Below are 16,726 nucleotides of genomic sequence, written 5' to 3' on the forward strand. Positions count from 1 at the left end.
GTTCTCATTCCTCTCCCCTACCGGCCCCACCAAACCACGAAGAAGCATGGGGAAAAAGATCCAAGGGTCTAACAGTGCCCTTGCATCTGTGAGGCTTGGTAAGTTAGTCTCAGTAGGGAACCAAATCTCTTTCACCTCCTTTCACAACTGAAGGACAAGTGCCCCTTAAGAATAGATGCCAAGATCCCAGTCTGAGCCTTTTCAGTCTGTGACAGATCCTAAAAGGCTATAATTGCTAGGTTCTCTGTTGGACTCCAGGTGTCAGGAAGGCCAGGGGAAGGAAACTAACAAAGCTCATTAAAAGAGAAGATCCATGAGGGCAAGAATCTTAATTTTATTTCCCAAGTCCTTATATTTGTGTTTGCCACAGAGTAGGTGCTCAATAAATATTTGACAAATGAATGAAAGCTGCCTTCTGAATGTTGGTGTTAAACAAAACGGAATCCAAGCCATATACTCCGAGGATGGAGAGTAGGATTCCGATCTGCAGGCCCCCTAGATAGTGGACTCCCAAAATAACCAAAGGACCTTGTCAAGGCTGTAGAATTACAGGGGTTTCTCCAAATGTATTTATTTGCAAATCTGCAGGCATGCACCCTTGAGTGTGCTTGTATGGGGGTGCGTGCATTGTGTATGCATCCCCTCACAAATGATAGCTAACCTCCATTTTGTAATGTCAGAGTGAAACCAGCTGACTTGACAATAACATTGAAGGCTAAATAGTGACAAAAGCAAAGAGATTTCTAACCCTGGCAATAAACTTGATAAACGTCTCCATTATTAAAGCACAGGAAGGAAATGAGCATTGGACGTGACAGGGTTAAACTTCAAGGGAATTAAGCTTTTGGTTTTCCGAATTCAATGGCATTAATACATACCCGTTCAATTCCAAGGAGCCCTGCTCCCGCCATTTGCTTGTTATCAGGGCAGCCGGTGATTATAATTTTAGCCTTCAAACAAAATCGGCCTGAATTCTATTGACTGGAACGTAAATTCAGCCTTTGAATCTGGCCGTCCCCATTGTGACAGGTTTCTGTATGTGTTGTAGCTCCAAAGTGACTAATCACCGCAATGCCAGTGACCCTCCCTCCCTACTCTGGTTTTGACCAGGGCCAAAGGCTGGCCATTCACTCTGGCAGACTTGCGAGCGTGTGTGTGTGTGTGTGTGTGTGTGTGTGTGTGTGTGCGGTAGAAATGTTTCCCTCTGACAATATGCAAAAGTGTTACCTTGGAAGCTGCTTTCTTCATCAGCTCTAAGGCAAGCCGTCTGTTCTTTTTCACTCCTTGACCCTAAACAATGATAAACAGCGATGAGTACGAAGAAAATAAACCCAGAGTGCACTCAAAAACATCACGCGGGTATGTCACTGGTCCGTGTAAAATATTTAAAAAATAAAAGCCAAGCGTTCTTAATTAGAAGATTTATCTTAAAGATTTCTATATACAGAGTCATTATATCATCATCACCACCACCACCATCACCATTATTTTGCTTATGTTTGTGGAGCGGAGGCAGCAGACCGTCTGACCTTCCCAGCTCAACATCCATACAAAATCCCCCATTACCATGGAGTGAATCACATTCCTGTCTATCCACAGGTACCACTCGGAGAAGCCCTGAAGAACAGGGCTAAATGAGTTTGGTCATCTGGGATGTGGTCCTCTGGGGATGGACTTATCTGTGAACCAGATATAGCACTTTATCTGCACTGGACAGTCAAAAGCTATCAGACCTGTCATTTGTAGCCTTCCCAGGTCCTCTTAGGAGTCCCCAAGGTGGAACACAATGGTTTCAGAACAAGCTTGAGGGCTAGTCGTGAAGGAGACAGGACCCCTTGGAAGCCACGGCCTCAAATACGGACAGAAATTGACAAGGTTCCTCTGGCAAAAGCAAGTGTTTCCAGTGGATGTGGTTTGAGCACCACCACAGAGAGAAATGGCTTTGGGGTTCTTTTTTTTTAAAAAAATATTTATTTATTTTTGAGAGAGAGAAAGAGACAGAGTGTGAGCAGGGGAGGGGCAGAGAGAGACACACACACAGAATCCGAAGCAGGCTCCAGGCTCTGAGCTGTCATCATGGAGCCTGACGCAGGGCTCGAACTCATGAACCTGAGCTGAACATGACCTGAGCCAAAGTCAGACACTCAACTGACTGAGCCACCCAGGCGCCCCTTGGGGTTCTTGCTACAAGAGAGGAACTTTGTGGGACCACACTGAGGTGTCTGCAGGACTATGTGAGGAAGTGGCAGGTCTGAGGGGGAAGCTGGAGAGGTCCCTGAGGTCTCTCTCAACACAGGACTGACAATAAAGATGGCGGGCAACGGGAGCCAGATGAAAACCGTCGCTGCTACCAAACTCAACTAGAGTCTGTGATTGACACATACACCACAGTGTCCTATGGACTCTTCCTGGCCTCAGACACAGCAGTCAGTTGATGGAGTCACATGTGATATAACGCGTAAGGCTTTGCAATGAATATAGTTAAATATAGTTAAATATAGTTAAATATAGCTTTTAACTCTGTTGGAATACTTAGCACTTATAGTAAATGAAGACAACACTAGCAAACATTCCCGTGTTAATGTTAGTGTGCCCCACACTGTGCTGTCACACCTAATCCTCACCACAAGCCTGCGGACGCGCTGCGAGCATTTCCATCCGAGCCCTTGCCCAGACTAACAGAGAGTGAGACGTGGAGGCAGGATTTGAACCCAGGCAGGCAGGCTCCAGAGTCCGAGCGTACAACTACCACGCTCTATTTTCTCCTGTACATTCCAGTTCTGTGCTGAGAACATATCATGATTTGTAACCTCCTTGCAGGACCCAGAAAACTTGCAGGATATGTTTGTCTCTACTTTTTCAGGACCCAAAATAGAGCTGTGACTCCAACTAAACGTGAAATTATTTGCACCAAGTTTTCTACCAGACTTTAACTTACCTATTTAATAAAACCAATGAGCTGAAGCAAAGTTGAAGATGAAAATATTTTTCAGAAATGCACCATTACTTCATTTAATTAGAGAAGAAGAGAGAAGAAACAAGAAAGCTACTCGGAATAACTGGATAGGGCAATGAGACGACATTTTTGGACTTCTGGAAAAGTGTTAGAAACACCAAGAGCACAGAACGTTAGAACCTGGTTGAACTCAAATGTTATCTTCTCCAACTTCTTTGCTTTGAAGGAGTAATACTGGGGCCCAGAGAGGATGACTCATCCAAAGTCTTACAGTCGGATCGATGACTAGAACTCAGAGACTGATTTCTAGCTGCCGCACATTTTCCAGGATACTTGTTATTTAATCCTAAGTGGGGTAACTTCTTGCACAAGGGCTATGCACAATACACAGATCTGAGTAGTACCGGAAGTTGTTAAGTGAGAGAAATGGAAAGTCCTGGTACCTAGTATGTGCTCAATAATATCCACTGAGTGAATTAATCAAAAACAGCTGCTGCTCCAGGAAAGGTCAAAGCTCTGTCCTCATGTGGATGCCCGACGGGGTGGCCTGGACTGTCTCGGACAAGCTGCCGTGGCCATGATGTCATCACACAGTACCCCCAATGCCCACACAAAGCCCAGAGCACAGTACCGCTGTTCACATTTGGGAAGCTCATGTTCCGCATGGGGTCTTTTCACGCGGAATCCACTTCAAGTGACCTTTGGACCAGAGGTAAAATCTTTGCTATGCTAATAAGTGGCTTCCTTCATCCCACTGAGCGATTCTTAGTTAGAATGCAGGAAAGCCCAAAGTCATTAAGGTTGGGAAAGTAGACAGTGTGTCCCCTCCAGAGTCATTTATTTATGTATTTGCCTCTCCCTGTAGACGGCGAGCTCCCGGTGGGCAGAAGTAATGTCTGATGTGTGCCGTTGTCTTCTTTGCACTTTGACAGTGGCCAGCCCCAACTCTGGCAGACGGGTGCCTCTCTGTGCCTGTCCTCTCCACAAGTGCGTGAGCCCCTCGAGGTTGGGGACATGGTGCACGCATCCATCTGCCGCTCTGTCTAGAGCAGAGTCTGGCATTTTGTCAGCCCTGAATGGGTGTTTATTGAATAAACACATGGATGCATGGGCATATGGCTAGGAGTCAAGCCGTCTCTGTGTTGACTTGACAACTGAGAAAGGAAAGTCTGGACTCTAAATTTGGAAACCATATTGACTAATAGGTTTTAAGGCTTTGGAGGGTCAGAGATGTAGCAAAGTCATGGTTGTTAAAGGTGCGTAGCCACAGCTGTGGTTCCGAAGTCAGACCTGGCCACAAGAATCCACATCCATGTCTGAAAAGACTATTTGAGGACAGCCGCTTTCTTTGGGCATGACATAGGATCTAAGGGTTTCCTTACCAGAGCCCACAGCTTTGCACTTTTCTAAGATTGGTGAGTTAATGTCTCTGTGTTGTTTGGGGATGAAGAACACAGACTCTGAAGCCAAAGTGCCTGGAGCTCAGTCCCAGATCTCTACCATGTACCAGTTGTGTGACCTTGGGCAAGTTAAAAAACCTTTTTCTGCCTCTGTTACCACATATATAACCAGCGAGCATAATGCACCCCTGTGCCTACCTCTGCAAGATTGTTGTGAGGATTAAATGCATTAATACATGTAAATCAGGTAATAAATGCTCAATCAGTGAGAACTACTAAGATTTCATATGAGATACAGTATTTTACATTTCTTAAAGCCCATTCATTATACTATCTCATTCAATCTATGGTCATTACCGTTGTCCCGTGAGATTAAATAACTCCAAGAACACATAGCTGATGATTGCAGAGGGACTTGAACTCCATCCTCTGACTCCTGTACTAATACTCTTTCAACCCATCCCCCATTCTCCTGTTGGCTTAAAGCAAGATCTTTGTTTTGACCAACCAGACTGTTGGTATCCAGCCCAAACACACACTTTGGTTGTAATTCAATGACAACTCTGCCTGGTGGAGAACTTGCAGTACCTTTGGGGGCGGATGGCCGTTTTCCAATCTATAAAACATGGTCCCTTCTCCAGAATGCTCCAGTTCTTGCAAAAGCAAAGAGAACCCAGGTGCCAAACATAAGGCTAATGATTAAAAATGAGACCAGGGCACCGTTTCTGATTCTACTTTTTCAGCAAATATCCCTTTCCATCAAGAGTGATGGAAGCACAAACTAGGTTTCTTCAGTTACAGATTCCTTGTTTGCCAGCACGCCTACAGGAAACTGCTCGGAAGTCTGATAAGAATTGCATAATTTTAGCACAAACTGAGGGAGTCTTACCTTGAATAACACAATGGCATAGTCATATATTAACGCGGGGTCCTCGGTCTCTAGGGCACCTTTGGCATACCACTCGATTGCCGCTTCAGGATTCTTGGCCACACCTTGCTGGCCCCAAAACAGCATCTGGGCCAATCGTTGCTTCAAGACAGTAGCAATTTAAAAGAATGACTTTCCTGTGTAATGCTTAATGTAAGACTTTAAAAGGTGGCAGGACAAACCTAGTTTGTTTTCATACGAACACCAGGAATTAGGTAGACACATGTTATCTTCCAACTGGGAGCCCTGAAAGGTGCACTTGTGTAAATACAAGTCCTCAGCACCAGCTGGAAACAAGGCACGTATGCATGTGTATGTGAGTGAATCTGTTGCACCCAGGGCCAGAGCTGCATGAAACTTGGTCGATAATCATGACTGTGTCTTCTCCTCAAAGCCCTTTTCCTTTGGGAGGTACTGCCTGGCCCTTAGCCTAGGGAATGACATGGAGGCCTGTGCACATCTGTATTAGATCAGAAGGGCACTTATCTCTTCCCACTCCAGCATTTGTCCACACGACTGACCACCATGACACTCAAGGCTGAGAGCTCTCTGGGGATAGAAACCTCTAGATGGTTTCTGTCTGCCTTTATCCCCTCTGCCCCCATTCAGCAAAGCTCAGTAGAAGCCCATGGAAGCCACTCAACAAAGATTTGCTAAATGAAGGAAGGAAAGTTCATGCCAGCTCTGGAGTACCCAGGAAATGGCTCTGGCAAGTGGGATTTCCAGAACTATGTACCAGAATTCCCTCCTGCACTAGAAAGACTGCTAACTAGGGATAGATGTCCAACGAGGGAGCCAGAGCAATGTTTGTTAACATTCCGGCCCAATCTGGCCTCTTGTGGTCTTTCTTTCTGCTGCTTCTCTCATCTTCTTCTCTTCCTTCCCCCCACCCTTCAAATACTTATAACATCCCTCAAAGTATCTCCTGAAATGCTAGGAAGACCTCTACTTACGGGTGAGAGGCCCATTCATCACTAAAGGATCTATTGAACTATTTGCTTGTCGATACATTTGTTCTTTTCTGTTCTCTTTCTTTTTCCCATTTCTGAGTTTCTGCCTGCTTCACAGACCCAGAGGCTCTTCCCATACCGTGTGCTCACCAGGAGCACAGAGCAAAAGCTATAAATCCATTCTTTGGGAAAGAGGCTTTCTCCCAACCAGTGCAATCAGCCTAAGCTGGCTCCCATCAAGGGCTTCTCTTCATAGTGAAATCAAGGCAAGAAGTCAGATAGAGAACATTCTCCCAGCTTTCTGCCTTTCCTGGTACCTCTGAGAAGTCAATCCAAAAACACAAGACCAGTTCAAGAGACAAAGTTGGTCCTCTGGTCTAACATACTGCACGTGATTTTCTGATATTCTCTTAGCTGAATTCATGGCCCTTCTTCTTGATATCCATCTAAGCTCTCCTGCACCCCAAGATGCTTCTTTTTTATTTCTATCCAATGCACTAAAATGTCTGACAGTAGTCTTTAGGACAGATCACAAACATTGCAGCTCTCCTTCTGGATGCCGGATAGGACTACACTTCCGGCCCACCTGAAGTCAAGAGAGTCCAGGTGATGCACTGGCCAGCGAAATGTGGGAAGTGGCTTCTCCCACTTCTGTGCAGAGCCCCACTGCAGTGGCTGTGGGAGTCTGTCTTGCAACAAAGCCATTATTGGCTTGGTTCGCAGGGGCCCAAGAGAGCACAGTACATGCCAACCCCATGGGTACTGGAAGCCAGAAACTAACTTATGTTGTTTCAAGCCACTGAGGTTCGGGATAATCTGTTACTATGGCATAACCTGGTCTAGTATAGCTGCTAGAATTTCCAAAACAGAGGACCGCATTTTTACCTGAGCTGCCGCATTGCCTCGGGTGGCCTCATGCTTCAACCACATGAAGACATCTCCATCCTCTTTGGTTTGTACCTTGAGCGTTTCATCATCCTTTAGTCTAATTGTCTCAACGTACGCCTGAAAAGGAAAGAAGGAGAGGAGTGGGAGAGGGCGGGAAGAAGGAAGAGAAAAAGGAGGGGGAGAAGGGAAATGTCCAAATGACTTGGGCACGCAAAAGCCTTGACATTATTCTTAAACTAGCACTTGCTCAAGTAAAAACTATATGAATAGATTGAAATACAAGGTGTGTTCACAGTGCCATAAGATCAAATTCTTTTCAAGTGAATGTATTACATCTCCTGTATCTAAATGGGCCTATTTGTTCCTATCAAAGCCTTTGCCTTGGGAGGACACAATTTATTCCACTCCCACTTCTATTGCTCAACCTTGTTCAGAAGACCACTTTCATGCCACTGATTTCAGAGCCAGATTACACACAGCATCAAAAAAGGTAAATCAATATTTTCTAAGTATAACCTTGTTGGGTTTTTTTTTTATCCCAAAGTGTTATTATCCTGCATGACTAACCCTTTTTATTTAGCAGGCTCAGCTTCAAATATCTTTTGGCTATTTCCAAAAATTAAATCTACCCTGAAAAAAAGAGGGCATGTTAACTCTGAGGATGCGAGGAAGAATGTGCTAGAGGCTCTAAGGAGGAACCCAAAGGGGAAGTTCACAAAATGTTTTGAATTTTGCGCACAGCCTCTGAGGTATCTGACTCCTCTACAGAAAATCAGACTCATTTTGATGTGTAAATGTTGGCCGTTTATCAAGAGACCAGTGATGTTGTTTCACAGTCTCCCCTTATACATAATGAACTAGATTTAACAATGCCATGAGGGGTACTGGGAAGGGCTTCCCACGCCCAGCACATGCCACAGGCAGATGGTTTAAAAAAAAAAAAAGGTTTGCATGAGTTTGGGAAAGATGCCTCAGAGAACAAGGAGCAAGGCCTGATTTCCCTTCTGACCCCCTTTGTTTGTTAGTGAGGAAGAGTTCCTAGATTCACAAACTCTAGCCTGCAGCCCCATTCCTGAGCTGGTCTGGCAGCCATTTTCTCTGCTATGGCTGCATGGCACCATGGGTCCTGCTGAGAAGTGGGGACTGTGTTGGGAACCCAGCAGGCATCCCATCTTGCTCAATGTCTAACCTGGGGAGGCCACCACGGAAAGAGCAACAATGAGAATAAGGCCACCCACCATCTTTTATTGAAACCATTTTTGTGCCAAGTGTTTAACACAGCTTTTTTTCACTTCATCCTCACAACAGGACTGCGATCCAAATATCACTGTCCTCAGTTCATAGGCAGAGAAACTGAGGCCATGAATTCATGGTCACCTTGAAGAGCTGGCCCTGGAAGGAAGGAAAAGGCTCTCTCCAGCTCCCCACAGTGTCACCCTCTAGCGAGAAAGCCCTAGAATCCACTCTATCCTGTTGACTCTGACAAGGGTATGACCAATGAGCAGGCACTTCTACCGTCTGTGGTAACCTGGAATTGGGCTGAAGCTGGAGCAGTTCAAATAATGGAATTCTCAGCTAGAATTTTATTTTCAGCTGGAGAGTTCAGGTGTTCTGAGCTTTGGTTGTTTTTCTTATTTTGCTTCCTTCTCTTTAACTTTGTTACGGGGCTTGAACGAAAAACATGACACATGGAGACACAGGTCCTACCCCGCGGAATTTACACTCTTAGATGTTTCTGCCGCTCTCTGGCAGTGATGATATATCACTGACATATCAATGATCGATGATATACCACTGATAATATGTCATTGTTCTCATTGCTTTGCCCAAGATTAACTTCTTGAATCTTTGCAACCTTATAAGATTATCTGTGTCAATATCTCCATTTCACTGATGTAAAAACTGAGGCTCAGAAGTGAAGTAGCTTATCCAAGATCATATATTTAGTTCTTCAAGCTTAGGAGTCAAATTCGGGCTGGCTGGCTGTGGGGTCTATAGGCCTTACCACCCCGTGAAGGGCTCATGCATTTAAGAGAAAGCAAATGGTGCACTGCTTCCTTGTCTTCCCTGATACATAGAGAATTCAGTGTCATGGGTGGGGGCTTGGCAAAGGCCAGATTTCTGAGGGAACTGGGCAGCTGTGCATAATTCTGAAGAAGGGACACATTTGTCCTTTGTATTGTCCCCTGGTCTAGCTCTCCTGGGTAGTGCAATCAAGTTTTGCAGCAGGGCAGGGCCATGAAGAGCACAATCTTTCATATCAGACCAAGGAGAGTTCTACCTCACCACTAACTACCCGTGGGCCTTGGGCCACTAACTTTATTTATCTGAGATTCAGTCTCTGCATCCATAAAATGAAGCTTAGCATGGTACTTGCTAGATCAAAAGCACCCAACCTAGCAGCCATTATTTTTCAAAGTACGAAGAGTCAAAAAGGGCTAGGTTCAAATCGAGGGTCCGCTACTCAATTGTTGTGTGACTTTGGGGCAGTGCTTCAGCTTCTCTGAGGCTCAGTTGCCTCACTTGTAAAATGGGAACTGATCTCATAGGGTTGCGTGAAGATTCCATGAGATTATTTATAAGAGCGCTTAGCAGAGTGTGAGGTGCATGGTAAGCTCTCAGTAATGGAACCCATCATTTGGTACGTCCTTACTTCGCTCTGACATGTAAAAGGCTGAGAGCAGTTTAGAACACTAGCCCTCCTATAGGTTTTGCAGTTTTGTGCAGCTCACAGCCCTCCGTGGTGGGGATGGTCTATCTAAGAGAATTTTATGTGTTAGAAGATGGAAATCATAGAATGTGAAAGGGGGAGTTGTGGGGTCAGAAACGCTTTAGAGAGCACGTACCATGTGCTGGCTCCACGAGGTACTGTGGATTAACTCATTCAAGCTGTAACAGCTGTGTGAAGTACACATCATCAGGGCACCCATTTTACTGGTGCAAAGCTGTACAGAGACAGGGGTGAGAGAATCACCCAGGATTTCACACCCAATGAACCACAGACCTGGGACCTAAACCCGGGGAAAGGTGGCCCTGGAGCCACACCTGAACTGTATGCCACGCCCAGGCAGCTGGTGGCTTCTCCACGGTCCTGAGGTCACTACAGCAGCAGCTAACACCATGTCGGAGCCATAGGCCTGGGCCCTCTGTGAAAGCCGACCGCCTACAAAGACATCTGATGAAGGAACAACCCCTCAAAGGGAGAAACGTTTGGTTGTTCATTCATTCAAACAACACTGTGTGACCAGAGGATGATGCTTCGGATGGAAATATGACCCAACCAGGCAGAAGGTGGCGTGGAGAAGCAACAGTGGGGGTGGTTGGGGGGCAGAGCTGAATAGACCCTGGCAGGGACCCAGGGGCCCCACCTTGACCAGTGCTGGGACTTCTGAGGAGTTCTTTTTGTTGCTGTGTTATAAAATCAAGGTCTTTAGAATGAGCTCATATCCTGTGCTGCCAGGTTACAATCTGCTGACCAGGTCGGAGGTGGTCCAACGTCTGGAGACTGGACAGTCCTTACAGCCCCCACACCGTCCCAGAGATGCTGTGTCACCACCTTTCCCTCTGCTCAGCCTGCAGGCTACAGGGGCGGTGTTCACACCACCATACCAGGTATCTGCCATTGATCACAGGGCAGGGCAGAGTGGAGGGGGTAGGGAGGGCAGGGGAAGGGGTGGGGACAGGAAGAGAGGATGAGGAGAAAGAAAAGAGACAAAGGGAGCGAGAGAAAAGCATGAGAGAGAAGTGGGGGGAGAGACAAAGACAGAAACAGAGATAGAGGAAGGAAAGCAGAAAGGGCAGGAATTCGAAAACCCCTCTGACTTGGCAACTGGGGCCTTCACATTCTCCAGAGCATCTGCGTCCTCTGGAGTTGTGAAATATGATGGTTCAGCCAGCGCCCCTGGGAACTCAGGAGCAGGGCAATTTCAAAGCCTACACTTAACCGCCTAGCTCCGCTAACTTCCTGTGAGGCCTGTGGGAACCGCCATTGGGAACCTGCCTCTCAGTGTGTTTAAAATCAGCTGTAACACTTGGCTCCCAATGGTGGGGGGGGGGGTGTCTTTGTTGAAATTTAACATTTTAGGGATTTTATTAAAGTAAGAATGGGGAAATACGAGTTGTAAGGATAAGTATCCACGATTCTCAAGGGCGGGATGCCACACAGAAAGACTAACTGTCAGAGGGACGGGATTTAAAGCCAAGTGCTTTGGGTGCTTGCAGTCAACAACAAACACTGGTCACATCAAAAAGCACCAGAGAGTCTGGGGCGCCTGGACGGTTGCGTCAGTTAAGCGTCTGACTCTTGATTTTGGCTCAGGTCATGATCTCACAGTTTGTGAGTTCGAGCCCCATGCAGGGCTCTGCACTGACTAGCCTATTGGGATTCTCTCTTTCCCTCTCTCTCTGCCCCTCCCCTGCTTGTACTTTGTCTGTCTGTCTCTTTCAAAATAAATAAATAAACTTTTTTTTTTTTAAAGCACCAGGAGTCAACAAGATAGTGTAATAACTTCATGTCCATCACTAGATTCTCTGCACTCTTACCCCGTCCAGCAGCCCAGTGGTAAACACTGTATGTCATGCACAGTGCTGGGCACTGAAGTTCACTAGTGTCAACAAGGAGCCTATACCAGGGAGCCTATGTCTCCTGGAGAAGCCAGCTCTGTGATGTTGTACATGGGTCCCTTCCCAAGGGCAGTGACAGGCATATACTCAGGTGCTCTGGCCCCACCACCAGTAGATATGGAGGAGAAGGTGAGGTCTGAGCCCAGCGCTCAAGTAGGAGGCTCAGAGGGCAGGAAAAGGGAGTAACAGACCAGGCAGAGGAGACCAAAGAGGGCCAGGAGGCGGGAACAGCAGGGTGTGGCCGAAAGTATGGTGTCACCAGAGTGGACAGGCAGGGCAGGGATCATCGAGAGCTGAGGCTGGAGAAACAGAAACCAGATCAAGGAATTCCTCCTACGCCAAGCGATGAGCTGAGCTTCGGTGCTGTGGGTCAGTACTTCTCAACACGGCTGCACATTATGAACATCTGAGCTTTTTAAAAACACTTGAACCACACAGGTTTGAATTGCACAGGCCCACCTAATGCGGATTTTTTTCAATAAATACGGTACTATATTTCTTTATGATTTTCTTTATAACGTTTTTTCTCTGGCTTCCTTTGTCATAAGAATACAGTATATAATACATATAACAAAATAAATACGTGTTAATTCACTGTTTATGCTACCAATAAGGCTTCTGGTGAACAGTAGGCTATTTCTAATAAAGTCTGGGGGAGTCAAAAGTTATATGTGGATTTTTAACTGTGTGGGGGATGGGTGCCCCTAACTCTCTTGTTCAAAGGTCAACTGTATACACATACACGCATACACACGTGCCCAGGCCCCCCACACTGTGACTTCAAGACTACAGGGTGGAGCTGCGCAGCGCTGCTCTTTAAACTCCCAGGTGATTGTGATGTGCAGCCAGGTTGAGAGCCTTGACTGTGGACAGCCTACTTTGGAAGAAGTAGTGAGAAGAAATGGAAGGGACAAGGTTTAGGGACAGAAAGACTAGTTAGGAAGTGTTATTGGTTTGCTATGGCCGCCGTAACAAAACACTACAGATTGGGTGGCTTGAACCACAGACATTTATTCTCTCGAAGCTCTAGAGGCTAGAAATCCAAGATCAAGATGCTAGTGGGTTTCGTTTCTTCGAAGGCCCCCCTCCTTAGCATGCAGGTGGCTGCCTTCTCACTGTGCCCCCACATAGTCATCCTGCTGTCTGTTTGCATCTACTGTCCTCTTTGGGGTGGGGGAACAATTCAGTACAGAGCAGTCCAGTAGCTGGGGGCAGAGATGACATGGGACAAATGACACCTAAGGCTCCAGGGATGGAGACCAGAGGAGAGAGAAATGGGCAGCTGGTGGGGGTGCTATAATGGACAGGATGATAGAGGGATGCCTCCTTGGCTTCTAGGAGGGACAGTGGGGCCATGAGCGGAGGAGTCTCAGGGGATGGAGCCGGGAGTCTCCCCCACACTGTGTTATGAATCCAGGTGGGGGTGCGTAAGAAAATCTCAGGTGGAGAGGAAGGTCTGAGCGTCATCAGAATGTGGAGGGCAGCTGAAACCAAGGGTGTGGACGGGACCCCTGCCCCTCTGGAAGGTGCACAGAGACAAGGCTGGGGACCAAACCGCCCATGTGGAAAAGCACATTCCGAGGACAGGAGCGAATGAAAGCAGCTCATCTACGATTAAGCCACAAAAACAAACAACAGCCAGCATCTTCTTTCTCTTTCACCTGAGCCAGAGACCTGCTAAATCATGAAGAAGTGACATGGAGCAGAGTACGAATAAAGAAGATGAAATGATTTGAAGTGCGGGTTACATAAAAGAGAGAATGAAGCGAGAATCAAGGAAGGAGTTACTGACAGATCCTTGGTTTGTTAATTAGAGGTCTGGCTTTCGATATCTCCTCATTTGTTTCGTGCTGCTGGTGAATTAATAGATTTCTCAACAAAAGGACATTTAAATCAATGTATGACACCTGCTTAAGTTCTCAAGAAGCCATTAATTACACATTCTTAAGAAAATGAGCGATGATACAACTCTTCTAACTGTATAATTCGTATCTGTGATTCTTAATCATACGACTTTCAGCTGCAAGATGGATTTCTTCTATTCATCTTTTTTGGTTCTGACCAATTAAACATTTTCTTTCATAATCATAACATTTCATGTGCCAAATCTTCAAAAGAAAAGGAGCTTGTTAGCAACATACTATTTCCCATTGCTAATTTATGCTGAATTAGAATTCTCAAAAGTATAATATATACATAGGGGACATTATTAACACATTCAGGCTTAGTTGAACCACAAAGATACTACTTCGTGGCTTGCTTTTGGTATGAATGCCTTTTCCAGAATAATTCCTTTATTAAAAAAATTTTTATCAATTCATAAATTGATTCCTGTCAAACTGAGGTCAAATTTTGCACATAGCTTATATTTCCACTGAGAGAATACAAACAATAATGAGGAGATCGTGGAAGTTTATTCGGGGGAAATAATTATTTTCTGAAGGAACCTGAATGTCTATATAGGTAGCCATTTGGTGTTTTTATAGTTCGACTCATGTTTAATGTTCACTGACAGCATGCATCTTTGACTTATTTATTTCATAACCGTACGGTGGCCGCTGTCGAGTTCATTTCCAGACACCATCCATTGTCAGCCATCAAGGCACAAGTTTTCTGCACTGTGGGTTTCTGAGTGCAACCGAGGAGTGGCACTGGGGACAAGCGAGTGGTCTGGTCACGTAGCTGCTCAGGCTAACAGTCTCCAGTCCTGACTTAGCCAGGCGCATCCTCTGGGCTTACGGAGCCAAAGCAGGGAACATCAAGAGTTTATGGCCTAAACCAGGGCCAAATCCGACCATGCAGTTTATGTACTATTTATGGCTGTACAAACGCAGGTTCCCTGTTTGCTTATATATTGTCTTTGGCAGAGGCGAGTAGCTACAGTAGAGGCTGTATGAGCAAAGGCTAAAATATTTACTATCTGGCCCTTTACAGAAAAAAACCTACCGACTCCTGGTAGAGACCACTTGCATTTCCTCTCAACCTTACTGCCTCAAGGGCTGCGACCATCACAGCCTCTTAAGTTCTTCCTGGATAAAGAGGTCATATACAAATAACTTCCAAGAAGCCAACCACTCCCACTGAACACAGACTTGCATCATCTGGTGACATCTTCCTTGAATTCTTACTCTATCACATCTACGTATACCCGTTTGTTCACGGTCCTCAAAGCAAACTGTCAGTTGATCCAATGTAACATGTTATGTATTTTTTGGCAGATGTGAGCCACAGAGTCAATCAGTGCCCAATGAGTCAATAGGATTTGGAACCCCACAAAATGAGAGGCTGGACATAGTGCCCCTCATCCAGTCCTTAATCTGGGATAGGGCAAAGTCTTCAAACGTCACCCATCAGTCACTTGGAAGACCTGGGCTAGCAAGGCTCACGTCATGGGGACAGATACTCCTCGAGGTGTCCAGCTTTGGGAACGTAGCTAGGGAGGAGCCTGCTTCCTTATACCACAGACCCTGCTTGCCGGCTATGAGTTGATAGGACCCCTTGGCTTACGGCCTCCACTCAATATGACCCAATCCCTAACATCTCCAGGCTCCACCCCCTCACATGGTCTTGGAACAAAGACAAGGTGGCTTTCTTTCTGGTACATATCTTTTGCAAAATCAAATTCTGTCCAGGGCCAAATCTACCCTTCCCGAGTCAGCCCTCCCACTCATGAAAAGTTTTTCATGCAAAGATGTCGGATCGTTCCCGCATTCAGCCTGAGAACACAGGAAATATGAACTGGAGAGTGCAAGATAGCTTTTCTCTCCATTTGATTATACTCATCGTCTGAAGGCCTGAAAATGAGCCAGCCACAGGTGCAGACGCTGTATGAAATTTTTCCAGAAGCCCGTGTAAACAGGGCCATGACGATCTCCACCCATTTCTTCATCTTACCTGATCTCCCTGTAGCGTATGCTGGTCAAGGGGTGTCTTCGTGGCAATGTTGCTATAGTATGCATAAGACAGCTCCCAGTCGAGGGGGTAGTTATCGACTCCCTGGTAGTGCTTGTATCCAAGATTCATTGAAGACAGCCTCTCACTGCCCTGGCCTCCCACCAAACTATACAACATGCCCTGTTACAAAGTGAGAAAAGGGAGAAATTTACAAAGTGTTTATAAGATTGTAGAAAAAGGTCATAAAATCCTAACGTTGGAAGGTCATCTGGCCCCATCCCTATGCATGAACCTAGTCATTCCAGAAACATGTTAACATGCCATTTAAAAAAATGCTTTAGAGAAGAAGCCACCACAGCCCCCTAACGGTTTTCAGACCTAGACTTCTGTCCTTAATGTCTAGACCTCTGTCCATAATGTCTAGACCTCTGTCCTCAATGTCTAGTAGCTTACAATTCCTTGACTTCTGCCCTTTACTCAGTAGAAGTAGGGGTCGTTCCCTGATTTCTTTCATAGAGTCTTTTTGTGTATCTGCCACTCATTCAAAGGATCCCTGGTCTGCTTCAGGACACCATTTATGGCAGATAATATGAATAGTGTCCACGTCCTAACCTTATGCTCTCAGAGTGTTAGTGTTTATAAGGGTTTTTGGAACTTAGTTGGTCCAACAGCCTCCTTTCACAGTTGAGGAAAGAGAGGCCCAGAGACTTGAAGTCGTGTATCTATGACCAACCAGCCACTTTGTGACAGAGACAGGGCTAGAACCTTCTTCACTAGTCCACCTTTGTGAGGATCGCCTTGGGGACTTCAGGGGAACAGGCCGTCAGTCATGACTTTCAATAAGCCAGAGATATACACAGAGAAGTCATTTAAAAGGAATGTGTGGGCAATTTTAAACAAACTGAGTTCTTCAAATCCAGGATGAACAACTCTCTGGGCAGATCAGAAAATGAGAAGTGGTCAAGAACCACTCGTAGCACTTAGAAAAATGGGATTCCAAATGTTTGGCAAGTTGCATGATTAATTGGGTTTCAAAAACCACAAACAAAACCATCTGGTATGGCTTTTATATTGATGGTAGAAGGCT

At 45.8% G+C, this 16,726-nt stretch overlaps 1 protein-coding gene across 2 annotated transcripts in view; it reads right to left on the minus strand.

Annotated features, from left to right (window-relative positions):
* SEL1L3 (SEL1L family member 3) overlaps positions 1-16,726 on the minus strand; it is a 104,871-nt gene that overhangs the window by 32,399 nt on the left and 55,746 nt on the right. For both annotated transcript variants that reach the window (XM_039236671.1, XM_039236670.1), the window contains exons 11-14: positions 15,640-15,819; positions 7,120-7,239; positions 5,246-5,386; positions 1,228-1,290 (exon numbers count right to left, since the gene is read on the minus strand). In XM_039236671.1, coding sequence (XP_039092602.1) covers positions 1,228-1,290; positions 5,246-5,386; positions 7,120-7,239; positions 15,640-15,819 — 504 coding nt within the window. The remainder of the gene's footprint in view (positions 1-1,227; positions 1,291-5,245; positions 5,387-7,119; positions 7,240-15,639; positions 15,820-16,726) is intronic.

Source organism: Hyaena hyaena, unplaced genomic scaffold (assembly GCF_003009895.1).
Source record: "Hyaena hyaena isolate Hyena2069 unplaced genomic scaffold, ASM300989v1 scaffold_114, whole genome shotgun sequence".
In the NCBI taxonomy this organism is placed as follows: Eukaryota; Metazoa; Chordata; class Mammalia; order Carnivora; family Hyaenidae; genus Hyaena; species Hyaena hyaena.